Genomic DNA, 22,219 nt, shown 5'->3' with positions numbered 1-22,219 from the left:
TTCAAATAATTTGTTGGACAAAACAAACAAAATCAATTTCATATGCATCTTACAAAGCTAACAACATAGTAATGAAATTGAATAATAAAATACGGATTTCTCAAATTCTGACCAGGTTTTTGTAGAAGGAATCCAAGTATAATGCCATCAAGAATTTTAACAAATAAATACTGCCAATTCTAGGAACTATTGGCCCTCACTTAGAAACCCAAGAAAGAAAAAAAAGGAAGGGAGGGAGACCACTTCTAACATGGTTAAGAACAGTCAATAAGGACATTTCTGAAGGAGACATCACACAGAACGAAGCAGTCTTCATCATCCAAGAACAGCGCCAGTGGTGTGGACTATTGCGGATAACTGTCCACAAGTGGCTAGAATGAAGTAAGGTTTGAAGTAAGGTCTACTATCAACATCAAAGGACAATATGGTAGAGACCAATGATCAATGCACCGTCATGGTAATTTTGAAGTACATTCTCACAGAGATTCTGAAACAACACAAGATGCACTCATCTTCATTAAGGTCTAATAAGACCTTGAAGACTCCATTTCATTACCTTCAATAATCAGTCAGATAATCTTTTATTAGATAAAATCCACTCCAAAAAATATTACACCATGACGAATAATGGACATAATGACTAGCAGTCCTTATAAACAGTGGACTTGAATGGATACAGGTAACAGTATCGTTCAGACCAACATTGAGATTAGATCTGATTTAGACTAGAATATGTTAGTTAGACCAGAGTTAGACCAGAGTTAGACTAGAATTAAACTAGGGTATGGAGTTAGACAAGCCCTGAGTTAAGACCAGAGAATATACGGTTTGACCATAGTCCTTACCTCGGTATTGAGTAGACATAGGCGAGGAGTTTGACAATGTCATCTAGAGTGACATCAGGATTACACCAGACATGATTGTTGGCTTTTATCTCCAGGACTGCCCTACCACCTTGGTCTCTTGAACCTACAAACATCACGGTTATCAAGAAAAGACTTATCAAAGAAAGTAACTAGGTATTCCCTACATTCTAATTCTAGCTAATCTTTTAAAGATTTTAATAATTGAAGATTCCATATTTCATCTACAAGTAAAGAGTGAGCGCTCGAACATGCCTTGTATTTTAAACATTTTCAAAAATATAGATCCAGATGACTCAAAGAACAAATTTCTATCAAGCAAGTGAGTAATTTGAAAGTACAATTTCCAATATCTCTCTATATATATTGACTAACATTTCTTGTAATTTTCTTATACTGGAAAGCACCAGAAAATGTCTCCCAATCTCGTATTTTCATAATGATGTTCAAGCTGGCAGATAAGCTTTCCAAGATTCAATGTTCAGTGTTAGTAAACAAGAGTAAGATGATGGAAGTACATCTTACCTGTGAGGTTGATAGCTTCGGAATGGAGGACTTCAAAATTGACTTCTAGGGTACTCTGAGGAGCACGGAATGGTGGAAGAGGTTTCTTCTTGGATTCACTGCTGGTTCTTGAGAAAGACGCCATTCTGGTAGGCATCTTGGTCTCTTGATCTGTACCTGATGAAGATAAAAAGAATTGAAGTATTCCTAATGAATCTACCAAAATACTCTCATGAGCATGGAATATGGAAAAGGAGAAGGAAGAGGGAGGAGGGGATGAAGAGATGGAGAAGAGGCTAGGAGAGGGAGAAGAGGAGGATAGGAGGAGAAGGGGAAGGAGATAAATAATGGAGAGGTTTCTTCTTAGATGTACTGATGGTTCTTGAGTAGCATGCCATTCTGAAAGGCATCTTGATCTCTTTATCTGTACCTGATGAAGAAAACAAGAATCAGCCATTCTTGAGGAATTCAATTTAACCTTATGTAAAAAGAAAAGGCAATGTCCAGGGATGCTGGTAAGAATAGACCACGGTACCTGTAATTCAACTAGAATGAGACATTTTTGCTTCAAAAAAATCCTTCTCATACTTATAGCCCCCGAAATAACAACCAGGGAACCTGTTGTATGAAAAATTCCTATAATAATGGAGTTAGGAAGAAACCTCCAAGCTACATATATCATGATCATGAACTATTCCATTCAATGGTAACTTCCAAGAAATCCTCAATTTTGATTGGTTGTTGAGCAAAGTAACGATAATAGTAACTTTTATGCAATGGGCCCAAGTCCCATATTCAACCTCAAAAGTTGCATCCCTGAACAACGAATAGAAGACAACATGTAGGAAAATAGAATATAAAAGTATTATTCCTTTATGCTATGCAACATCCAATCCCTCAACATCTAAATCATTTCGCAAAAAAACAAGAAATTCAATCCAATTGGCAGAAAACAGACCAAGTTTCAACCACTGAGTAAAGATGGTCTATACAAAATGTGAACAATATTCTAGTTTTACTTGTACCTGTAGATAATTCACAATTCCTTTAAGCCATCACAATGACCAAGATCTACGTTCTCTTTGCAATTCTCATCAATGATTTCCAAAACAAAACAGTTTCACTCTGATATTTGCTCCTTCAGAAAAGATTAGAACTACTGAAACACCAATCCCATCACAGTAGGACTACAGGGATGAAATCGTTCATAATTTATATTTGCCCCCCTGGAGGGTATGCCTTGGGTGGAGTAGAGTACAAACAGCTTTGAGGTATCTTTAAAAGTTCAATGTCACAGAATGATCCTCTTATTTTTTAACATCTTTAACAAGGAATTCACCATTGGATATTAGGCATAGAATGTCGAGTTGCGAATACCAAGTTGACGTCATTTTAACCTCATGTCATGTTAGTCAAACTAGAATGCTGTGAAGCCCCACACGTACGCTCCCTCTCGCACCTGTCTTGACCCTATATCGCCATGGTAACTAGGTTTGTTGGTAGTAATCCTCCAAGGAGGTAGAATAACATGGCCACTCTAAACAGGTCAACTGGTTTTAGCCAAATTAGCCTCAGAATGCCTCCCTCACACCATAGGTTATCCTGATGAAATCTATTAGTTTCATGTAATTTCTACAGAACAAGAAGCATTATTTTCCACAATATTGACAGATAAATGTAAGGCTACTTAAAACTAATTGTACATAAAAAGAAAATAGAATATTTAATCAACTACTCAAGACCTATCACGTTCATTCAATAATCTAGAAAAATAACCATCAGTAAATCCTGTTTCATGGCTCACTATTTTGTTACAACAAAACAATAACAAATGGCAATTGCAACTTTTGAAGTCCCTTTACTGAAGAATATCATCTTATGTCATCATCTCAATTGTCCAAAATTAAAAGTCACATTGTTGGTTTATGAATGGGAAGTAGTCCTTAAAATCTACAAAGAACTTCCCCCAAAAGCAATGCTTGTGATCCTGCATATCATTACAACCGTTTCTTGCAGGGTTTATATTTTTTAAAGTAGGCCTATTTTCATCATGAATATTTTATCACCTTAATCCATGTGTCTAGATAACTTTCAGAATACATTTGTAGAAATATAATTTGTTGAGTGAGTAAGGGTCACTCTCATGACTCCTACCCACATGCTGAGGTGGAATAATAAATCTTGTTTAACGTGAATTCTATACAATTTTAGAATGATGCAAATAAAGATCATTAACTCATGTAGGTATGTTCCTAGCTCCTACTTTCTATTAGCTTTGACAGACAAATTGATATTGTTTACTGTAGTAACCATAGAGATTGTTGTTGGTGCTTGATACGTGTACTTGTACTTCGGGTTAGGGGATGCACTGCTTGTGGCCAATCATTTAAAATGTTAAATCATTTCATTATTCTCTCCACTAATTGTGAAAAATAATTTAATTGTAAATCAAAGAATATCTATTCACTGATCTCCAATTAAATGATTTTTCACAATTAAAATATAGTTAAAGCATATATCAAGACAATGATTATAATCTTTACAACCTGAAACTTGATAAACATTCATGTCAATGATTGCCTGATCCACACAGGTCGAGGCCTATATGGTGAAGACATTGGATCAAGACGAATAATGTCTTTTATTTTTCTTAATCACACACCCATGAATCAAACATTATTGACAAGAACATCACTTTTGACGGAGTGTTTGTTATCTAGTAGTGGGTGTAGACCAAATGAAATAAATGGCACTGATAAATCATGGTGCTGCAAGCTGTCGACAATTTCCATTTCACTAGTATCATTTTCAATGTTCCTACTGACCTATTTTTATGACACCTTACACTTACGCATGACCTCTCCAACGATGGCTACTGTATTAAATCAACTTTCGAATTTCACATCTAAAAATTTAGTTAACTCCACAATTTCATCAATACAATAGTCATTCTTGAAATAAAAACAAAACACCATAATGACATGATTAGGTTTTAAATTCATTACAGATCAAGCCACACTTATGAATGGAATCAATAACAACATCACTGCTAGATTAAACTTACTGCCATCCCAGCTCCGATGTCTCCTTCCTCGTTTAAAATCCATAATATCCACCACAATGCGTTGAATACGATTCCAGTTTACCCGAGTCATTGCAACCCTGAGGGCATATACAACGAGATCTAATGCCACGTAAGTCACCTTCGATCCATGGGAACCAGAAAACCCTCACTTTTTTCCCCTCCTCCCTCCACAAAATTTGTTCTTACTAGGAGGTAGTCTTTATTCATTAGGATGGCTCCAAGCAGACATCAGGAGAGAAATTGAAAAAGAAAGCAACAAGGTTATACCGAGCGGCCGTCCTGGTCGGTTACCCATGGCTAAGATCAGCAACCGGGAGTCAAGAAGTCAACTTGACCGAGGAAAGTATCACGCCGAGTTCTGATCAAAGGGGGACATCTTGGTGAATCCGGAATGAAATAGGAGAACGGATTCGGACTCGATCTAAAGCCATGAGGATTTCTTCTTTCCTTTCTAGCTTCTGAGGTTTCCATCTCGAGTCCAGGATGCGTGTTTTGAGGTTTGGGTGTGAAGAGAATAAGATTGACCCATAATCCAACAAGTTCTTCATTCATAATGATTGCACGCAGCAAACTCAAGATTAATAAAGGTTTGAAAAGGTCAATATTAACAAATCTGGATGATATCCTAAATTAAATTTGGTCATCTACAATGTTCCTAATTAGATTAACCATCATGTCCCACTGTTTTTAGGGGGAAACATAATTAATCACATTTACTACTATCCCAATCCCATGATCAACTTTACTACTTTTACATAATATCAATGTTCAATGATTGAAAGTTCAAACATTTTTTTTTCATGTCACATGCTATCTACAAAGGTGTACAACTCGAACTCTTGATTGACAAATTGACGTCAAACTTTGAATACTCATGTGACTTCACATAAGACATGATTTTTACAACCACCCAAGCATGGCTAAGCATGCATGGCTTACCATAGACTTATTGATTATTCCAATTATTTACAAGTATCATATCATTTGTATCATTTATGATACAGGGCTTTGGTGTTACTAATGAAACTACGTAATAAATGCATGATATAGTAATATCAAAAGTAAATGTATTTACAAAAAATAAGGATCTCAATTCTCAAAATACTTTTGGTTGGAATTATAGGGAGCACTTTTTTGTAAATGAATGATATAGGCTATCATTGTGTAATCATCGCACATGAAACCGAGAAAGTACATTCTTTGAAGTATTTCATTTTGAAACTTTAATCAATGAAACCTGGCATTTTATCATATCCGGGGAGCGTTTCATCAACATTTTTGTCTGACAAGTTGTCAGATCCGACAAATTTCCCTGATTCTGATTGGCTGTGAGCTACTGTTACTATGGTAATTGCCAGATAAAACAGGACTTGTCAGAAAAAAAATCCTTTCATGAAACACTCCCCTGAAGAGTACCTTCCTACAATGTATGCCAAGACACACATACTCAAAGAAACTTTTCACATCAATGTATTAATAAGTATTCAGTCACAAGTAATATAGAAGAAAACTGACCTCAAAAGCTCAGTTTCTCAGCATTACAAACCCTACACAAATCCACACTCCAAAGTGATTGAAAGACAAAATTTCATGAAATACTATCTATTACGTGTATAAAATCTCTTTCCTAAGGTCTCAAGACATGACCTGAATCATTTGCTTCTGTGATCCAAACATTACTCATCTTAACATAGTAATCCCTTCTTGACTGAGATACATAAATCATTCGTATCCATAGCAACATTTACCTGTATCTGTTATTGCCCCTGATGTCACACCGCCCTCTCCTTTCCTTTTCTTCTTCCTCCATGATGACCGTCTTTTCAGCTCAAACTGTGGCTTCAAAACATCCGGCCAAAGATGCCTCATGATACCTGTATCCGTGGCAACAACAATAGTCTTTAATCCCGTAACATCCTCTGTGTCTTTGGTCTTAAGTTCTCCTAGAAGCAACCTCTGTGGAGCGTGGTAGGAGAAGAATTCCCTGAACATCTCCATCGGGATCGGAACCTCTGTCAGCGTCCCTTCTGTCTCAGGGCATGCTACTAGGACTAGAGTTACTTTTTTAGGACCAAGGTAGCGGACATAGACGTAGAAGTCCCCAACGTGGAACTGGTCCCAGTCCAGCTGTGATAGGTGGACTAGGATCTGATTAGAATGGGTAATAGGCCAGCTTGGTTCCCTTGGTTTGTGCTTCAGCTGCAGCTGGAAAATAATAAATAGAAAGAAAAAAACCCTTCAGTTTTAGAGAAGATACATTTCTATGCATATGAATGCATGCAGATTCTTTATAATTTGGAATATTGCAATGCATCCTTTGCTTCCTTGAACAAGTACTATAATAAAAAAAGTATTTAAAAAAAGAGTAAAATATATACATAAGTGCAAAATAGTTATTGAACAAAAACAAAGCAGTAAGTTGCTCAAATTGATCTCTTGTATTACAATCATTTATTACGATACAATGAAACCAATGCAAACTCACTTTAAAAGTAGATAGTAAACATGAATCTATCCAAAAACAAACAAGTATGCTCATGAGTTCACAAGACAATCATAAACTCCAATTCACAACATCTTCAGCAAACTATTGAGAACATGATTCCACAGAATTGTGAAAGAATGATTCCTAATCGTTGAACAACATCTTCAGTTCCTTCCTACATCCTAGAATGATTTCCTTTGAAAGAAATCTAGCATCTATACTGAGGGTCATTCAGAGTCTTAGGTTTGATGAAGAAAAGAAAGCAGTTTAATATCTCCAATCAGAGATGCATCCCACATATTGAAGATTATCCACGAGGCTATACAAGATCCAGGGGAATCTATAGTCTTAACATAAAGACGACAGGAAGCGACGAATCCCTCAATTAGGTCCTGGAAGAATACGATGAAGACAACACTATCGTCACATTCTAATATGATTCAACAACTTTCTAATCGTATGGAGGCAGGAACACATTAATGTGCATTTCTTAAACATTAATTTATGGTGAATCACTAGTTTCATGTGTCTCTTCTTTGTCTCCCCTTTTGTCGTAACCTGTTCCAAATTTCACACTTGGTAGTATCAGCTGCTATGATGGAGTGTAGTCTTAAAATGACAATTGAGTTCCAAAAGAACTGTAACAGTGAAAAAAACTTTAAAAGTAAACCTGAACAAGGCGAACATACATCCTTACATGTCACTGTCATCAAAAGCTTTTGAAATTTCCAAGGGACTACTATATTATTTCATTAAGTACTTTGTAAATTGAAACATGGAACTTATATCCTTAAATTAGCAGTCAATTTCTACTTTGGGAGTTTTAATTGAAAACATGATACTTATGATAGAGTGTTATTAATGTTACAGGCACCAAAGAAATACTTTTGTGCAAGAAGGAAGTAAGCTCTGTAAGTAAAGAAAGTGACAAAGGAGGGGGGGGGTTGTATGGTGCAACCATAGAGCTATTACAGAAATAGCTCTATGGTGCAACGCATCTAATCAGGGGCTCTTTCAAAGTGCCCCTACACTGTGCAAAAAATGTATTTTATGACTAGTGCATGCATGACCTTGGAAAAGTTTCCCCTTAGAGGGAAAGAGGTGTTTAAAAATGACACAACTTCATGTGATGGGGAAGGGGGTATAGACTGTCGTGACTAATAACCGTGTCTGGTACAATCTAAACGATATATGTAACATAGATGGAACATCCGGTATCTTACCATACCTCAATGTACAGGATTGATTACAAGTAAGATATAAAGTGAAGTATCCATGGAAAGCAATATGTATTTCATGACTGCAAGAGAATTCACAAACTTGGTAATAAAATTATTTGCATGAATTTGACAACAAAATATAGGAAAACAAAAATGGTGAAAGATTAAAAGATTGATGGAAATTGGACAAGGACTTTCTATTTGAAGAAAAACATATCTGATCACTAATTTGGTGAGTACATTGTAACAAATGGGTAGGGATAGGGACAGCTAAACATTTCATGAATTTAAATAACTAATTATCAGAAATTCGCCATTGTCTCACAAGCAGAAAATTTGCCCTATTGGCAGGGTAATCACATTAAAAGTGACACTACTACGAATATATTATACAGTAGATCTCCAGGAGAGAATTATTCAAGTTATTCATCAGTCAAATTTTAAATAAGGGAGAAAAAATATTATTCTCATAACATAAAAAAAATTATTACATTTCAGTACTTCTGTGTATTTGAACAAACAAAGAAGTTCCTGCATCACAATTAAATGACATGAGGCCAATTTGAATTCCCACGAGTGATTTCAACTTTCTTAACAGCTAACAGCTTTACATAATTCTTAATTTTTGTATTTTTGTCCAGTCTTATATAAACTTCACCTACATGTATCTAAATCACTTTGCTGATTTTTTTCCCCTTCAAAACAACTTGCAATTTTGGGTTAAGTTTTTCTTTGAAACTAAAATATGGAGGCTACCACTGATTTATTACTTTCTAATACCACTGACTTATATTTTCTAATTTCTTCAATTTGAAAAAAAAACATATAGGTTACAAAAGATCAAGGATAAAGGACATAGCACTTGTATCACATGTATGATATATCACTCCCAAAACAAATAAAAAGCCATTAGAGTCAACATAAAGTCTTATTCCTCTAAAACATTATGACCTCATTCAATTTGTGTAACCATTTCAAATATATCCTTTTGGCTCATATTACTGAATGATAATATTGGAATTGTTATCATATTATTTAATGAATCATTACAATATCCTTCTGGCTCATACTGCATTTAACAATATTGGAATAGATAGTTTATTCTTGAATGGGGTAACTATTGTCATGTCATGCTGCCTACAGAGACATTGGAAGAAAGCCAGAGTGTCAATATTCATCAAAACAAAACCTTGTGGGGTGTCTTTATTTTACCCATCAAATGAAGGATATGGGACAAAAAGTTCTTTTGACCTGTTTCTCCTGACACTTAGTTGAATAATTGTCATTATTGGCAATGTTCCTGAGTCCTATTGGACCTGAACAAAAAGCAAGTAAAGCAGTTGAGACAAAAATATATTCTTTCATACAGCTTCTTGAATTTTGCCTCTCTCCAACTATGGACCTACTTGCTCCAGCTATAAGATAAATGAGGCAGAGTCAGAAGATTGGAAAATCATACTATGCAAGCAGGTTACTTCTGCGACTTCTTCCATAATGTCTTTCTCTCACTCTAATCCTCTGTCATATTGAAACATATGGCATCCGTGAGGCCAATGGCTGGTATATCATCACTTAATATCCTGGAGGTCTTTTGTATTCTTTGAGACTGAGTTAGTAATCAACTATTCTGAAAATTCATATTTTTTAAGAATTAACTGGTCACAAATCCTGGGGTGGGGCCCAGGCCCACTTGATGATTCATAAATTAAATATGGAAAGGAGAAATTGCCCCCCCCCCCTTGATGCCTTGGACCTGTCACTGGAACCATCAATGTATTCTGTCAATATATTTTGTCTGCAAATAAGGTATCTAAATGAAACATTACTTTCACAATTCAGGAGAAAAGGCACCTTTCACATTGAAACATCAATATTTTGACAACTGTTTTCATACACTTTGAAAGCCACATATAAATATAATGTGGCGCATGCACATTTATGGGATAGTGGGATAGTCAGGCGTGCATATGCACTATCTTTCCCAGGATGACAACCTTAACAAAACATGGAGGATAAAAAAGAAAGAAAGAGAGAGATTTTGGTGAGAAATTATGGCGTAATGGTGCCATTCTTCTGAGTTGAGCTTTAGCCTATATTTCCATGCCTGAGAAATCTCCTATTCAATTTCATTCTCCCCGAAATAAAAACCCATTCTCCAGAGGTCCTTGAGACGTGAGATGAATGACATGCCTAGTTAGACTCTCAGTATGTGCTTCTGAATAAATCAAAATACATTCAACCCAATCAGAGAATCATAAGAATGTTTTAAAGATAAACACTAAAAGTGACTGCCTTTTATTCACAGCACAAACTGAATGGCTTGATAGCAAAAACAAATATTAGGAAAAGAAACATCAGCAGGCAGGATCAGTCATTCACAACCAAGAGCACAATAGACTCCAAACCGAGAGCAGTCATGAAATGTAAAGATCAAATGCAGAAATATAAGAAGAAATATTTAGTAGATACAACTTGGAAAAACAACAAATAAAGATAAGTTGTTAGAGATAAGGGGCATGCGTAGAAGTAGTAGAGGTAGAAACGGACAGTAGAAGAAGTGTGAGTAAAAACATGGACCCGAGAGAGTGGGAGTGAGAGTGGAAATGGGTGTGGGAGTGGGAACAAAAGCAAGAGTGTAAGGGAAAAGGAGTGCGAGAAAAATATCAAAAGTGGAAGTAGGAGTGGAAATTGGAAGTGGGTGTGGGAGGAGCAGAAACAAGAATGAGAGCGAGAGTGAGAGTGGGTGTGGGAATAGAAACGAGAGTGAGAGTGGAAGTGGGTGTGGGGGCGGAAACAAGAATGAGAGTGAGAGTGGGTGCGGAAACAATGAGAGCGAGAGTGAGAGTGGAAGTGGGTGTGGGGGCAGAAACAAGAAAGAGAGTGAGAGTGGAAGTGGGTTTGGGGGTGGAAACAAGAATGAGCGAGAGTGAGAGTGGAAGTGGGTGTGGGGCGGAAACAAGAATGAGAGCGAGAGTGGAAGTGGGTTTAGGGGCGGAAACAAGAATGAGAGCGAGAGTGAGAGTGGAAGTGGGTGTGGGGGAGGAAACAAGAATGAGAGCGAGAGTGAGAGTGGAAGTGGGTGCGGAAACAAGAATGAGAGCGAGAGTGAGAGTGGGTGTGGATGTGGGAGCATAAACAATAATGAGAGCGAGAGTGTGTGGAAGTGGGGATGGAAGTAGGGATGAGAGGAGTGGGAGTAGAAATGGGAGTGGGACTGTGAGTGGAAAGGGAGTAAAAGTAGGCGTAAAAGTAAAAGAATACAGGAAAGTAGTAGTAGATGTAGAAGAATAGGTAATAGTAGCAGAATTAGAAGGAGTAGAATTAGAACTAGAACAAGAACTACATAGAACTAACTGGAAGTAGAACTAGAAGAATAGAAGTAAAGGTAGAAGTAGAATGGGTAGCAGTAGAAGTAGTACAAGTATACTGGAGAGTGGTAGATGTATAAGTAGTCATAAAAGTAAATATGTATAATTAAATGTAAAAGTAGAAGACAAAGTAGCATCTTTTAAGTAGAGGAGGAATTAGAAGAAATATTGAAAGAAGTAGATCAAGTAGAAAATAAAAAGTAGAAAATAGACAATAGAATGTACAAAGTCGAAGTAGAAGTAAAAGTAGAAGTAGAAGTTTAAGTAGAAATAGAGGAAGTAAACTGGAAAAAAGTAGCAGTAGATGTAGAAGAAGTAATAATAGTAAAATTAGACATAGAAGTAACAGTTAAAGTAGAAGCCATTTTTTTTAATAAAAGAAGAATTATAAGTAGTAGTGGCATAATTGGATACAATAAAAATAGGATATGAAGAACTCTGAAGTTGGCAGAAGTTGTCTAAATAAGAAGGGGAAAAGTTGGGTAGCAGTGAGAGTTGCTCTAGTGTCACTGGATGTAATCTTCCTGAATGACTGAGATCTTGTCTAATGGACTTCCTAATACCAAAGATGTAGACCAAATAAATACACACAGATGGGCATTACATACCTCCCTGGATAGTTGCACTGTTTATACTGGATTTTCTTCCATGTTTCCCTTTCACGATTCTCTTTCACGTTTATCTGGCTTCATAACAGCTGTGTTCTTGAATGCACTGACCTTTTGTCTACTTTTACTTCTATATAGGTATATTCAAACCTACCTAAACAGAAAAATATTCCAAACAACAAAACCTCAAAGGCCTCAAAGTGCTAATTTCTACCCAATATTTCAATTCACGCATTTACACCTATCAAAACCGAAGTCATTATGTGCCTGCAACAGAGCTTTCTCAATCCTACAGAAAAAAGGATGCCCCCCCCCTTCTTTTTCCTCACCTCAAAAGTTTGCTAATTGCTTTCATCCTGTAAATCTCTGTGACATCAAGAAATCCCAATAAAAGATCTCATAATTCTGAAAATGTAGACTAACTTAAGGCCTCCACCAAAAACCAGTTATACCATATTTCTATATTCTGTTAAATTGGAACACGCCATCAATGTGAACAATGTTCTGAAATAAAGTAAAATATTAAGTGATGAAGGAAGCTTCAGTTTACAGAAATTTTGAAATGGTTACAGAAAGCGACATACTTCACCACTGCAGTCAGATTAATCAGCCATACACTAGGATATATTTGTACACAAATCAAACTTCGGCAGTATCTCTCTCTAAAAAGTCCTTGGTACAATATAAATCTTGCCCCTATAGAGGGCAGTACATGCATATGTGTTGAGAGAACAGAGGCACTCCATACCTATCAGAGCAGGTGGTTTATATCTTTATCTATTAATGATGAGTTTGTGTGATGTGATGATTTCATCAAAACTTGCCCTTAATAGGTTTCAATGTAATGAAAACAACAATCCACAATCAAGGTTGAGAGGTTCATCACTCCATGCTATGAGGTTTCTATCAGGAATCAAGCAAGACATCTGTCAAATCTTTCAATATAGGCCTATAGGGCCTATATGGATAAAAAATGCAGGTCAGGGCACAGGCATATTGCTCTCCACACCTACGAGAAGTAGGCATAAGGTAATCAAAATCTGAAGAAAAAATATGAATTTGGATAAAAATGTACATTAATTCCTGACACTATATTTGTGGCAACATTGGCTTCACGTGAAAGTGCAAGGTAAATTTGCTCGAGAAATGAAAACAGTTTCTCTGTTTGTGGATACACATCGAGGATGGAGGGAGCATTGCTATGAGAGGGGTAATATTTGTACACCCTCCACCGGTTGAAGGGGGGGGGGTGAGGATGAGAATCTTGGAGTCTAAAAACATTACCTGATGAGATGAGGCTTACTAGTCTATTCAAGAAATTATACAAGGTTGCATTCAGGGTAGAGGGTGTAGAAAGGACCAACCCCCCAAATAAAAAACATGACACCAGAACACATCAATCTAAACATGTCTGAATGCAAGGAGACTGGGAGTGGCTAACACACCAACATAAAAACAAGACATGACCTATTTATGAAACTGTGCTCAATTGAAATGAGGTTGCATCTACATTCTCTTTTTTCAGTCACTGGAAGGCGATACTCTGTAAGTAATCATCTACAAAACTTTGAATATGAACAGGCTGAAATTCATCAGCTGTTTGGCAATATTTTTATATTTAAAAAACATATTTCCCTTAATTCATTCATGAAATGTTGAAAAATAACCCAAATCTTCCTCCTGCTTCCAATGATAATAAAAAAATTTGAGTTGATCCCTTGAACCTTATCGATGACATATGAAATCTAAATGATAGTAGATCATAATTGAAATCAATTAAAAACAAACTATGTCTTTTATGAAAAGGAAAACGTCGTGAAATTTGAAATGGTTCTGTGAATCCAGACTAGGTCATTGATGGAGAACTTCACTCCATGATAACATTCACTTGGAATAAGAACATTCCCTGTTGAGATCAAACATTCTTGAGACATGACTGCATTGTAAAATGATAGCATGTCTTAATCCATCATCTCAGAGAAGACCAAGGGTAAAAGGAGAACCATGGACTGCCCTAGGATAATCAATCCCCCCCCCCCCCCCGAAGTAAAAGTAAAAGATACCTTTCATTAATTTCAAAATGATGATAAACATATTAATCTTTTTTGACAGCAATTAATTAACTCTGTTTTATAATTCTTGGTACTTTGGTCTATTTCTTCCAAAACATCCCTGCATGGGATTTTAAGATAAAGATTTACTATTCAATGTTTATATTGCGATTTCATCAAAAGCATATTATATTTCAAAATATATGACATAACTGGTGACATAGGAATATAAATTATCAAGGAAATGAAACATGATAGTACCCCTGCCTCCTCCTGTTAATATAAACATAATATCCCATATTGGTAAACCTTTTTATTTTTCCTCCGTGTGAACGCGGTAGAATGTCACATAGCTAGGACTACAAGGAGAACATGAAAACATAATTACCTGACATGAACAAACATAACCTCAGGCAAACAAAGTAGTCTTTACCATTTGGACCCATTTTTTTTATTACACTACAATGGACATACAACAATCACTGTTCATTAACAGAATATATACATGTATTTACATAACTTGCCAAAGATTAATTAATGTTTTGCAAATTCAAAAAAAAAAAAATTTTAATGCTTAACAGCAACATATGAGTCTGGATTATAAACTAGCTCAATCCAACTAAAAATGCATTATTAAAACCAACATGCCTGAAGGAATGACAGAAAATTTGAGACTTTTGGGATGAAATTGGGTTGATTTAAGATGGCGCCTACTCCGTCATTGTCATGCATTCACCATGACGACGACGAGGCGGTGAGAGGTGATTGGTGGACAATAGGGCATACGGCCAATCACCTCCGACAATGCACTTGACCAAGAAGTGAGGATAGATTAACAATCTAATCCTTGGTCTGCATCGAAGGTTAGGATCCTGAGTCACAACACCAAATTTATAATCCTCTGTAATATTAGGATAATGGATTATATCAGAAAGATTAGGGTAACAGAATAAGGTTGAATAATTCCTTCAGCCCTCAGGTGATAGAACTAAATGTAGAAAAATAATAATTACAGGGCAGTATTGGTAATTTTCTAAGTGGACCTCTCTTTACATAGAATACAGAACTTATTTGCCTTTATTCTTAATATGTACTTTATTTCAGCCATGCAAATACATGTAGAAAACTTCATACAGAGACAGCAAGGAAATTTCATTTCTCTATGCCTACACTTCAAACTGTGGCATTTTCCCCAAAAAATCTTACTATTGTAGACACTGCATTAGAGGACCCGATACCTGTTTAAAACCCCTTGAACGTGAAGTCAAGAATAGGTGTAATTCTGCTTTATAGCACAATGAGCATAGGAAAGGGATTTTTAATACAGCATTGCAAACGATCAAGTTTAGCATCTGTCCAGGTCTTCAAATATGAATGCTGACCTTCTTCTAGGTAAGGTCCACCTCCAAATTTACACTAACCCACATTTGATAAACATTTTGAGTGTGAATGTTAAAGTGGGGATGTAAGACTATCTGTCTTTGCCGATAACCTTTGGAACCAGTTGTACTTTCCTGTTAGGTGCAAATTAGCATCCATCTTACCACGTCAGGAGGTTGGAAAAATATTTTGAGATTTGAGTTGAATTGACGAGCTAAGTCGGGAGTGAATATGGCTACGGGCAATCTCTAAATCAAGATGGATGAACCGAATCCATGTACAATCGAGTTGGATGACTGCATTGACATGAATAAATGGAACTGGGCATGTTTTGAAAAGGACTTCCTATTTGCATTGCTTCTTGATATATCGCTTGACAGATTCCAGACTGAACTATAACATGAGATTTATGAGCATGTTTGTTTACATCTTGCCCTTTAATTTTTGTTTTTGTTGAAAGTGCATGGTCCACTGTGAATGGGGGGGGGGCGGCAACATTGGTGAAAATGACTATTGTTCAATACATGCACAATGTTTTTTCATTCATGTTTTGCCCTTTAATTTTTGGTTTTGTTAAAAGTGCATGGTCCACTGTGAATGGGGGGGGGGGCAACATTGGTGAAAATGACTACTGATCAATACATGCACTTGTACAATTTTTTTCATTCATGTTTTGCCCTTTAATTTTTGGTTTTGTTAAAAGTGCATGGTCCACTATGAATGGGGGGGGCGGCAACATTGGTGAAAATGACTATTGATCAATACATGCACTTGTACATTTTTTCATTCATATTTTGCCCTTTAATTTTTGGTTTTGTTAAAAGTGCATGGTTCACTGTGAAAGGGGGGGAGGAACAATGGTGAAAATGACAATTGTTCAATACATGCACTTGTACAATGTTATTTCATACATGTTTTCCTACATACACAAACACTTTCTGTCAATATTTTTAATTTGAAAATGTAACCTACAAACTATCTATGCCATTCGACCGCTGTGTAAATAACACATCTCAAGTGCTTTGAAACATTATTCAATTGTAAACTTTCGTCAGAATGCTACTACTGTTAAAGAAGCTTCCATTATCCTCCCTACATTGATGTGTGAAATAAGAAGAAAACTCACAAACAATGGAAACCTTATTTCAGAATGTTTCACTGTTACTAATAGGTATCCATCTTGACCAGCAGAGTCAAGCCGATTGTCATACTAACCATTCATTGTCCTACTGATCAGTGACCGTTCCGAACACTCATGAGAATAAACGTTTCCTTGTGGAAAGCTTCTTGAAAGTAAATACAAGGTATATTGTTGTCATCTTGTCTTCAGTCTCACAAGGGTCCTTCAAATGCAGAGTAATCAATGACTTCAAACAAATACAGTCTCTAAAATCACAGTTTCAAAACAAACCTCTGTCACAACAAAATCATCTTCAGCCAGCATTCAGACACGATTATAAGGCTTGCCTAACATATAGAATTTTTGAAAAGCAACAGGTATTCCAAGTAATAATATCCAGAATGGCAGCATATCCAAAAGTTAGAGACCGAACACTCGGCCATTCCCAAGGTTCAATGCTGCATAGCAACGCCTCAACAAATTCTAAAATCCATAGCCGCACATGTTGTCAGCAAAAATGATGAATAGTATTTGGTATCCCTTAGTCACTGTATTAAAAGTTCATGAGAGTACTCAAGAGTACAGGCACTCCTTGCCTGCAGCAGACATCGTTACTCATTATACAGGCCACCCCTTCTAAACAAATGACAAATTCATCAAATGAAATGCTTCTAATTTGTAATTGTTCAAAGAAAAGTCAATGTTTCACCCCATTTCGAAGAAAATTACACTATGGATACCATGGTAATCAGTTACTAATCACCATATCTGATTCTGATTTACCAGATTGTAATTTGCCAGTTGTCATGATTCGTCCCTTAAGTTCACATTGAAGTCTCAATTAGAATGATTGTTTTTATGTTCTGAAGACTGATCAGGGAAGTCTTTCATGAAACATCTTGTTGGTGATTTTCACTGACAAATTTGCTCTGAGCCAATCAGATGCAAGGATTTCAGTAGCTTTTAACAATCATCAGTGAAAATCACTGACTATGTGTTTCATGAATGCTCCCCTGATAGGAGTAAAGATAGGATTCTAAGCGTTTACATCCTGCAGCTGTTAGATGGACGACCTTGACTTTGATGAAGATCTGTTCTATCAAAGGTTTCGTCATAACTTCCATGATTGTTTGAAGTCAATGACGCCATTGTCTCAAGCCCACCTTGGTGGCTTTGGCAGAATAACGACAGGTAATATATCAACCCAGTAATGAGAAGGGGTAGTCTCTTCTCAATAAAGGGGGCCTACTCGTCAAAAGATCACACTTGTCTTCTAAACCGAGAGCTCAATATCATTCTCTTTAAAAAAACACACACAATATTCTCAACTGTACTCTTTCAGCCCTTCAGTTTTCTCCCACCCCCCTCACAACCACTACTTTATTGGGTACTGATAAAGGCCTATTAATATGACACCTATATAATAATCTAACAAAAGTATTTTAATGCCAAGAATATCATTGTTTATTTGCAATTGACTGTAACAGCTGTAAGAAATTTTTAAACTATTCACTGTAAATATTTCCTTATAAATATTAATCATATTTTATTGGTCACATGGTCAATGTACCTATTTAAGGTTATCATTATCTCTTATCCTTGTATTGTGTATTTCTTTCTGTATTGAATGATAGGGAACAAAGTATCATCTTTTGACAGCAATGAGGCATCAACGTTCATCTGTTGATAAACTTAAAATCCACAATTTAGCTTCTTGATTATTGATTTCAATTTTCAAATGTCCCTCTTAGTCTTATGTATTAATGATCTAAGAAAAATAAAAATGTTTTGGAGATTAATTATACCTCACTTATATGGAGACAAATAATCTGGATCATGTAGTTTTTCCTAAATTCAAAATTTACTTCAAATTTACTGGGATTGCATGATTGCAAATGTCAATATAACATGACAATTTTATAGAAAGTGAAAGCCGTGAAGGGGTTGTAATGGTTACCCCGCCCCAGCAAAACCACCATCATAAACAAAATTACTCTTCAGTTGATATTTTGGCAAAGACAGCCCTTTAGTGACAGGTGATGACTTAATCGGCCACCAACCGATGGCGCTGTCCGTCACAGTGATATTTTACGTTGAGTCATGGACTAGATAGTGGAGAGATCTGGAGGCTGGAAGGTAACGGAAGGGACGAGTGACCCAGGGGGTCATCCTAGGGATGCCCCCCCAAGGGTTGTTCCCCTAAGGCATTATTATGCAATGTAAAGATAACAAGTAAATTGAATTGGATAGGTGAAGTTGCTTAATTTATATTATCTAATGTTTTTCAAAAAAATCATTCACATGATCCATCAGTCTAACAAGCTTGAATTTCTTAGAAAAAATGTGCTTAGCAAATTTTGTTCTTCTTATTGTTGTATTCTAGGAATATGGGCCTATGCTATTAATTTTATGTGATTCATGTATTAGGCCATAAATATTTGGTGGTTCATTTATCAAGAAGGCCTATCTACTTTTAGGAGCTTCCTTATCATATAAACCTTACATATGATTTTTTTTCATGTATGATCTGCGTATTGATCTGATTTAAAATGAGTGATTGAATTAATTAAACTGAATCGGACTGAATTGGATTTAAACCTGTAAGCCATTCCATTTTTTTCAACAAGCTTGTTACCACAAGAGGGCCGTCTGCACCATCCCGAAGTTTCAAATTAGCGCGCTATTTCTGATCCGGCAAATTATCCCGATCTGAAAAATCTCGAGATAGTTGGCGGTGCAGACGCAATTATCGCGCTAGTTCGTAGGATTAATCTCGAGATTGCAATCCCAAGTCAACTCGGGTTTATTTGCAAAATAGCGCGCTATTTTACGAATTATCCCGCTAATTCGTCGGTGCAGACGCACTCGAGATTGGACTCGGGGTAATTTATTCATGACGTCAGTCCATAATGCAATTCGCGTTGTTCCACTTCCGCCTTGGTCAAAACATAAACACGTGCGAAAGTCAACTTTATACATGCGAATAGCGTTCATAAGCAACGATGGTGTCCCCACCAAGTACCAGTGAATGGATTTTGGGAGAGACCCCGGGAGAGACCAGACCGAAGGGGGAGGCGCTCATCGCATCGACGATGGTCATATTAAATAACAACACTGACAGCAGTGTTGTCTTATTCCTTCTCAAAATGTGAGCAAATAGCATTTCTTTCCTCCTTCTCCCTCTCTCTCTCTCTGTCGTTGCCTCCTACTCCGCCATCATATTTCACGAAGAATACATCACTTCTTCACTCGCTGAGCTGAAAGGATTGTTGCATAACACCGGTTGAATTCCGCGAAAGTACTAGTGAAAGGAGTTCATTGCTTGCATATCGCGGGAAGTTATTCAAAAGCGCGGGCCGTTGAAACTCCAAGATCCGAAAGTGCGCATGCCCGGAATATCGGGCTTGTTGCCTCGCTCGAGCAGATATAGCTCCTCGTGGGATGGTGCAGACGGGGTTTCTTGAATCTCGAGATTAATCGCGAAGAGGGCTGATCGGGCTAAAATCTCGAGATTGAGCAAACTCGGGATGGTGCAGCACCGCCTAAGGAGACATTCATGTTTTCAGAGTCGAGAATCTTATGCATCATGGTAAATGAGAATGCATTATAAGAGAGATCGATATCATATGAATCAATGAGGCATGTACGGTAGCGATAGGGTATCTTGTAAAGTCATGCTCTCTGACTGAACGTTCAGCGCTATGGCCTGGTGTGCTTCGGGTAACAGCTGAGAGCTAGTACATGACTGGCATGAACACACAGACATGACTCAACTACAGCTGACCAGGTAAGAACCAAAGTTACCTGGCTGATAAAAATATCCACCTTTTCACTGTTTTTTATTCTTTTCTTTTCTTTTCATTATTTATCAATAGGAGCCTTCACACCCTATCCAGTCATAAAAATATCCATGAATTATGAGAACCTGTTTACACATCAACAAATCCAATGACTTATTTTGTGCATTCACACCTGTCTGAGCAGAAAAAGTTCTTGCAGTTCTAATCCAGCAATGCGAATGAATTCATATTGTAAGGATGTGCATTTCTCCTTGGATCACATCATAAAATAAGTCCTACTTTGTTTTCACTCTGTAAGATCCTGTCACCTCGGAAAATCTCAAAGAAAATTAAGGTAATTTTCTACAAATGTGCAGGTATGTTCTTTCGGGGATATTACCAGCACTTTGCATTCATCATTACAAGATACCTGGTATTTTCTGATCTGGGTTGAATTACTAATCAGAAAATACCAGGTATTTTTCATGGTTGGACGGGTGTGAATTCCACTTTAATAGTGCAGGGCATTACAAGTACCAAATAATATAGGCCCAAAAGTAGCCTAAATTTGGAGTAAGTTTTTTCATTAAACTACAAATGTTCTGAGCAAGCAAGTGATAAGCATGAATTAATTTCAAGGTCATCATTACTCATGCATCCAATCTTCATAAATATGATAATTACCAAATGCATTTATTGTATTTACTGAGAATACTCATCCCCTTCTTGAACTTAGATGCACTTTCTTGATGACCGAGTTAAACCTGAAAGTGTGATCCTTGAGATAGCTTCAGTATCATCTAGGTGATGTGGCTTTAAGGTAAGGTGTTTTCTCATTTAGCATTCATGAGAGCAACTCTAGGAGTGTATGCTCATCATCAATTATTCCTTCTTCATCTCACCTTCCTCATCCTATCCTCCATCTCCATGTGTAATCTTACTAGTCTTCAATCCAGGCCTCACTAAAATAAAACCAGGGAGTTGGGAGTCAAAACTACCCAGAATTTCAAATTTGTTACACTTGGTGCTTTCACACTAACTAAAAAACTGAGAATACAAATATTCTCTGATTGGAAAATTTACTCAGATCTACCGTGATCCCAAAATACTAGGTATCTTTTGCTAGTCTGTGAACGCAAATTACTTGAGATATCCCCAAAAGAAAATACCTGCTAAATCGTAGGTATTTGTCAAAATTACAAGAACTTTCAATGGGATTTTCCAAGGTCATGACGTGTGTATTCTGGCAGTGTGCAAGTAAATTACAAGAATTTTCCCATCCAGCGGGTACGCTAGGAGCAGAATCGGAGGAGTCGTAGCTCAAGCTTGAGGCTTCAGCTATTTTGCGGAGCTAAGAATTTTTAATCACACACCTCATCTGCTTCTCAGCTCATATTGCTCAAGCTTACATGTTTGAGAACATACCCCAAAAGAGTCTGGTTCGGATAGGAAACTATGAATGCTGAAAAAAAATATCAGGTAATTTGATGCCTGAACTAATTCTAATAAATTTACAAGTATTTTTGGTGATCAAATCAGTTTTAAAGTTCCTAATTTTATCCTTAATTTTTTTTTTCTAACCAGACTTTTGTTGGTCAACACACAGAGACCACCAAATTCCAGTTGTGCATCTATTTTATACTTTAACAATTGATCGAATCAAACAAATTAGTTTTGTAATAACAGCACCCATCCTGCTAAAATGAATGTGATGGGTGGTGTAAATCTAGACAAATTGAATCAAATCACATTGTAG

The 22,219-nt window shown here is 36.7% G+C and overlaps 1 protein-coding gene across 1 annotated transcript in view; it reads right to left on the bottom strand.

Annotated features, from left to right (window-relative positions):
- Nucleotides 1-17,492, bottom strand: part of LOC129282217 (pleckstrin homology domain-containing family G member 4B-like) — a 33,079-nt gene extending 15,587 nt beyond the window's left edge. Inside the window, exons 1-4 of the mRNA XM_064095583.1 lie at nt 17,448-17,492; nt 6,201-6,657; nt 1,389-1,544; nt 846-969 (exon numbers count right to left, since the gene is read on the bottom strand). Coding sequence (XP_063951653.1) covers nt 846-969; nt 1,389-1,544; nt 6,201-6,657; nt 17,448-17,492 — 782 coding nt within the window. The remainder of the gene's footprint in view (nt 1-845; nt 970-1,388; nt 1,545-6,200; nt 6,658-17,447) is intronic.
- Nucleotides 17,493-22,219: the final 4,727 nt, after the last annotated feature.

The sequence above is a fragment of the Lytechinus pictus genome, chromosome 2 (assembly GCF_037042905.1).
Source record: "Lytechinus pictus isolate F3 Inbred chromosome 2, Lp3.0, whole genome shotgun sequence".
Lineage (NCBI taxonomy): Eukaryota > Metazoa > Echinodermata > Echinoidea > Temnopleuroida > Toxopneustidae > Lytechinus > Lytechinus pictus.
Note: the sequence above shows the minus strand (reverse complement) of the source record. Positions and strands in the feature narration are given on the sequence as shown.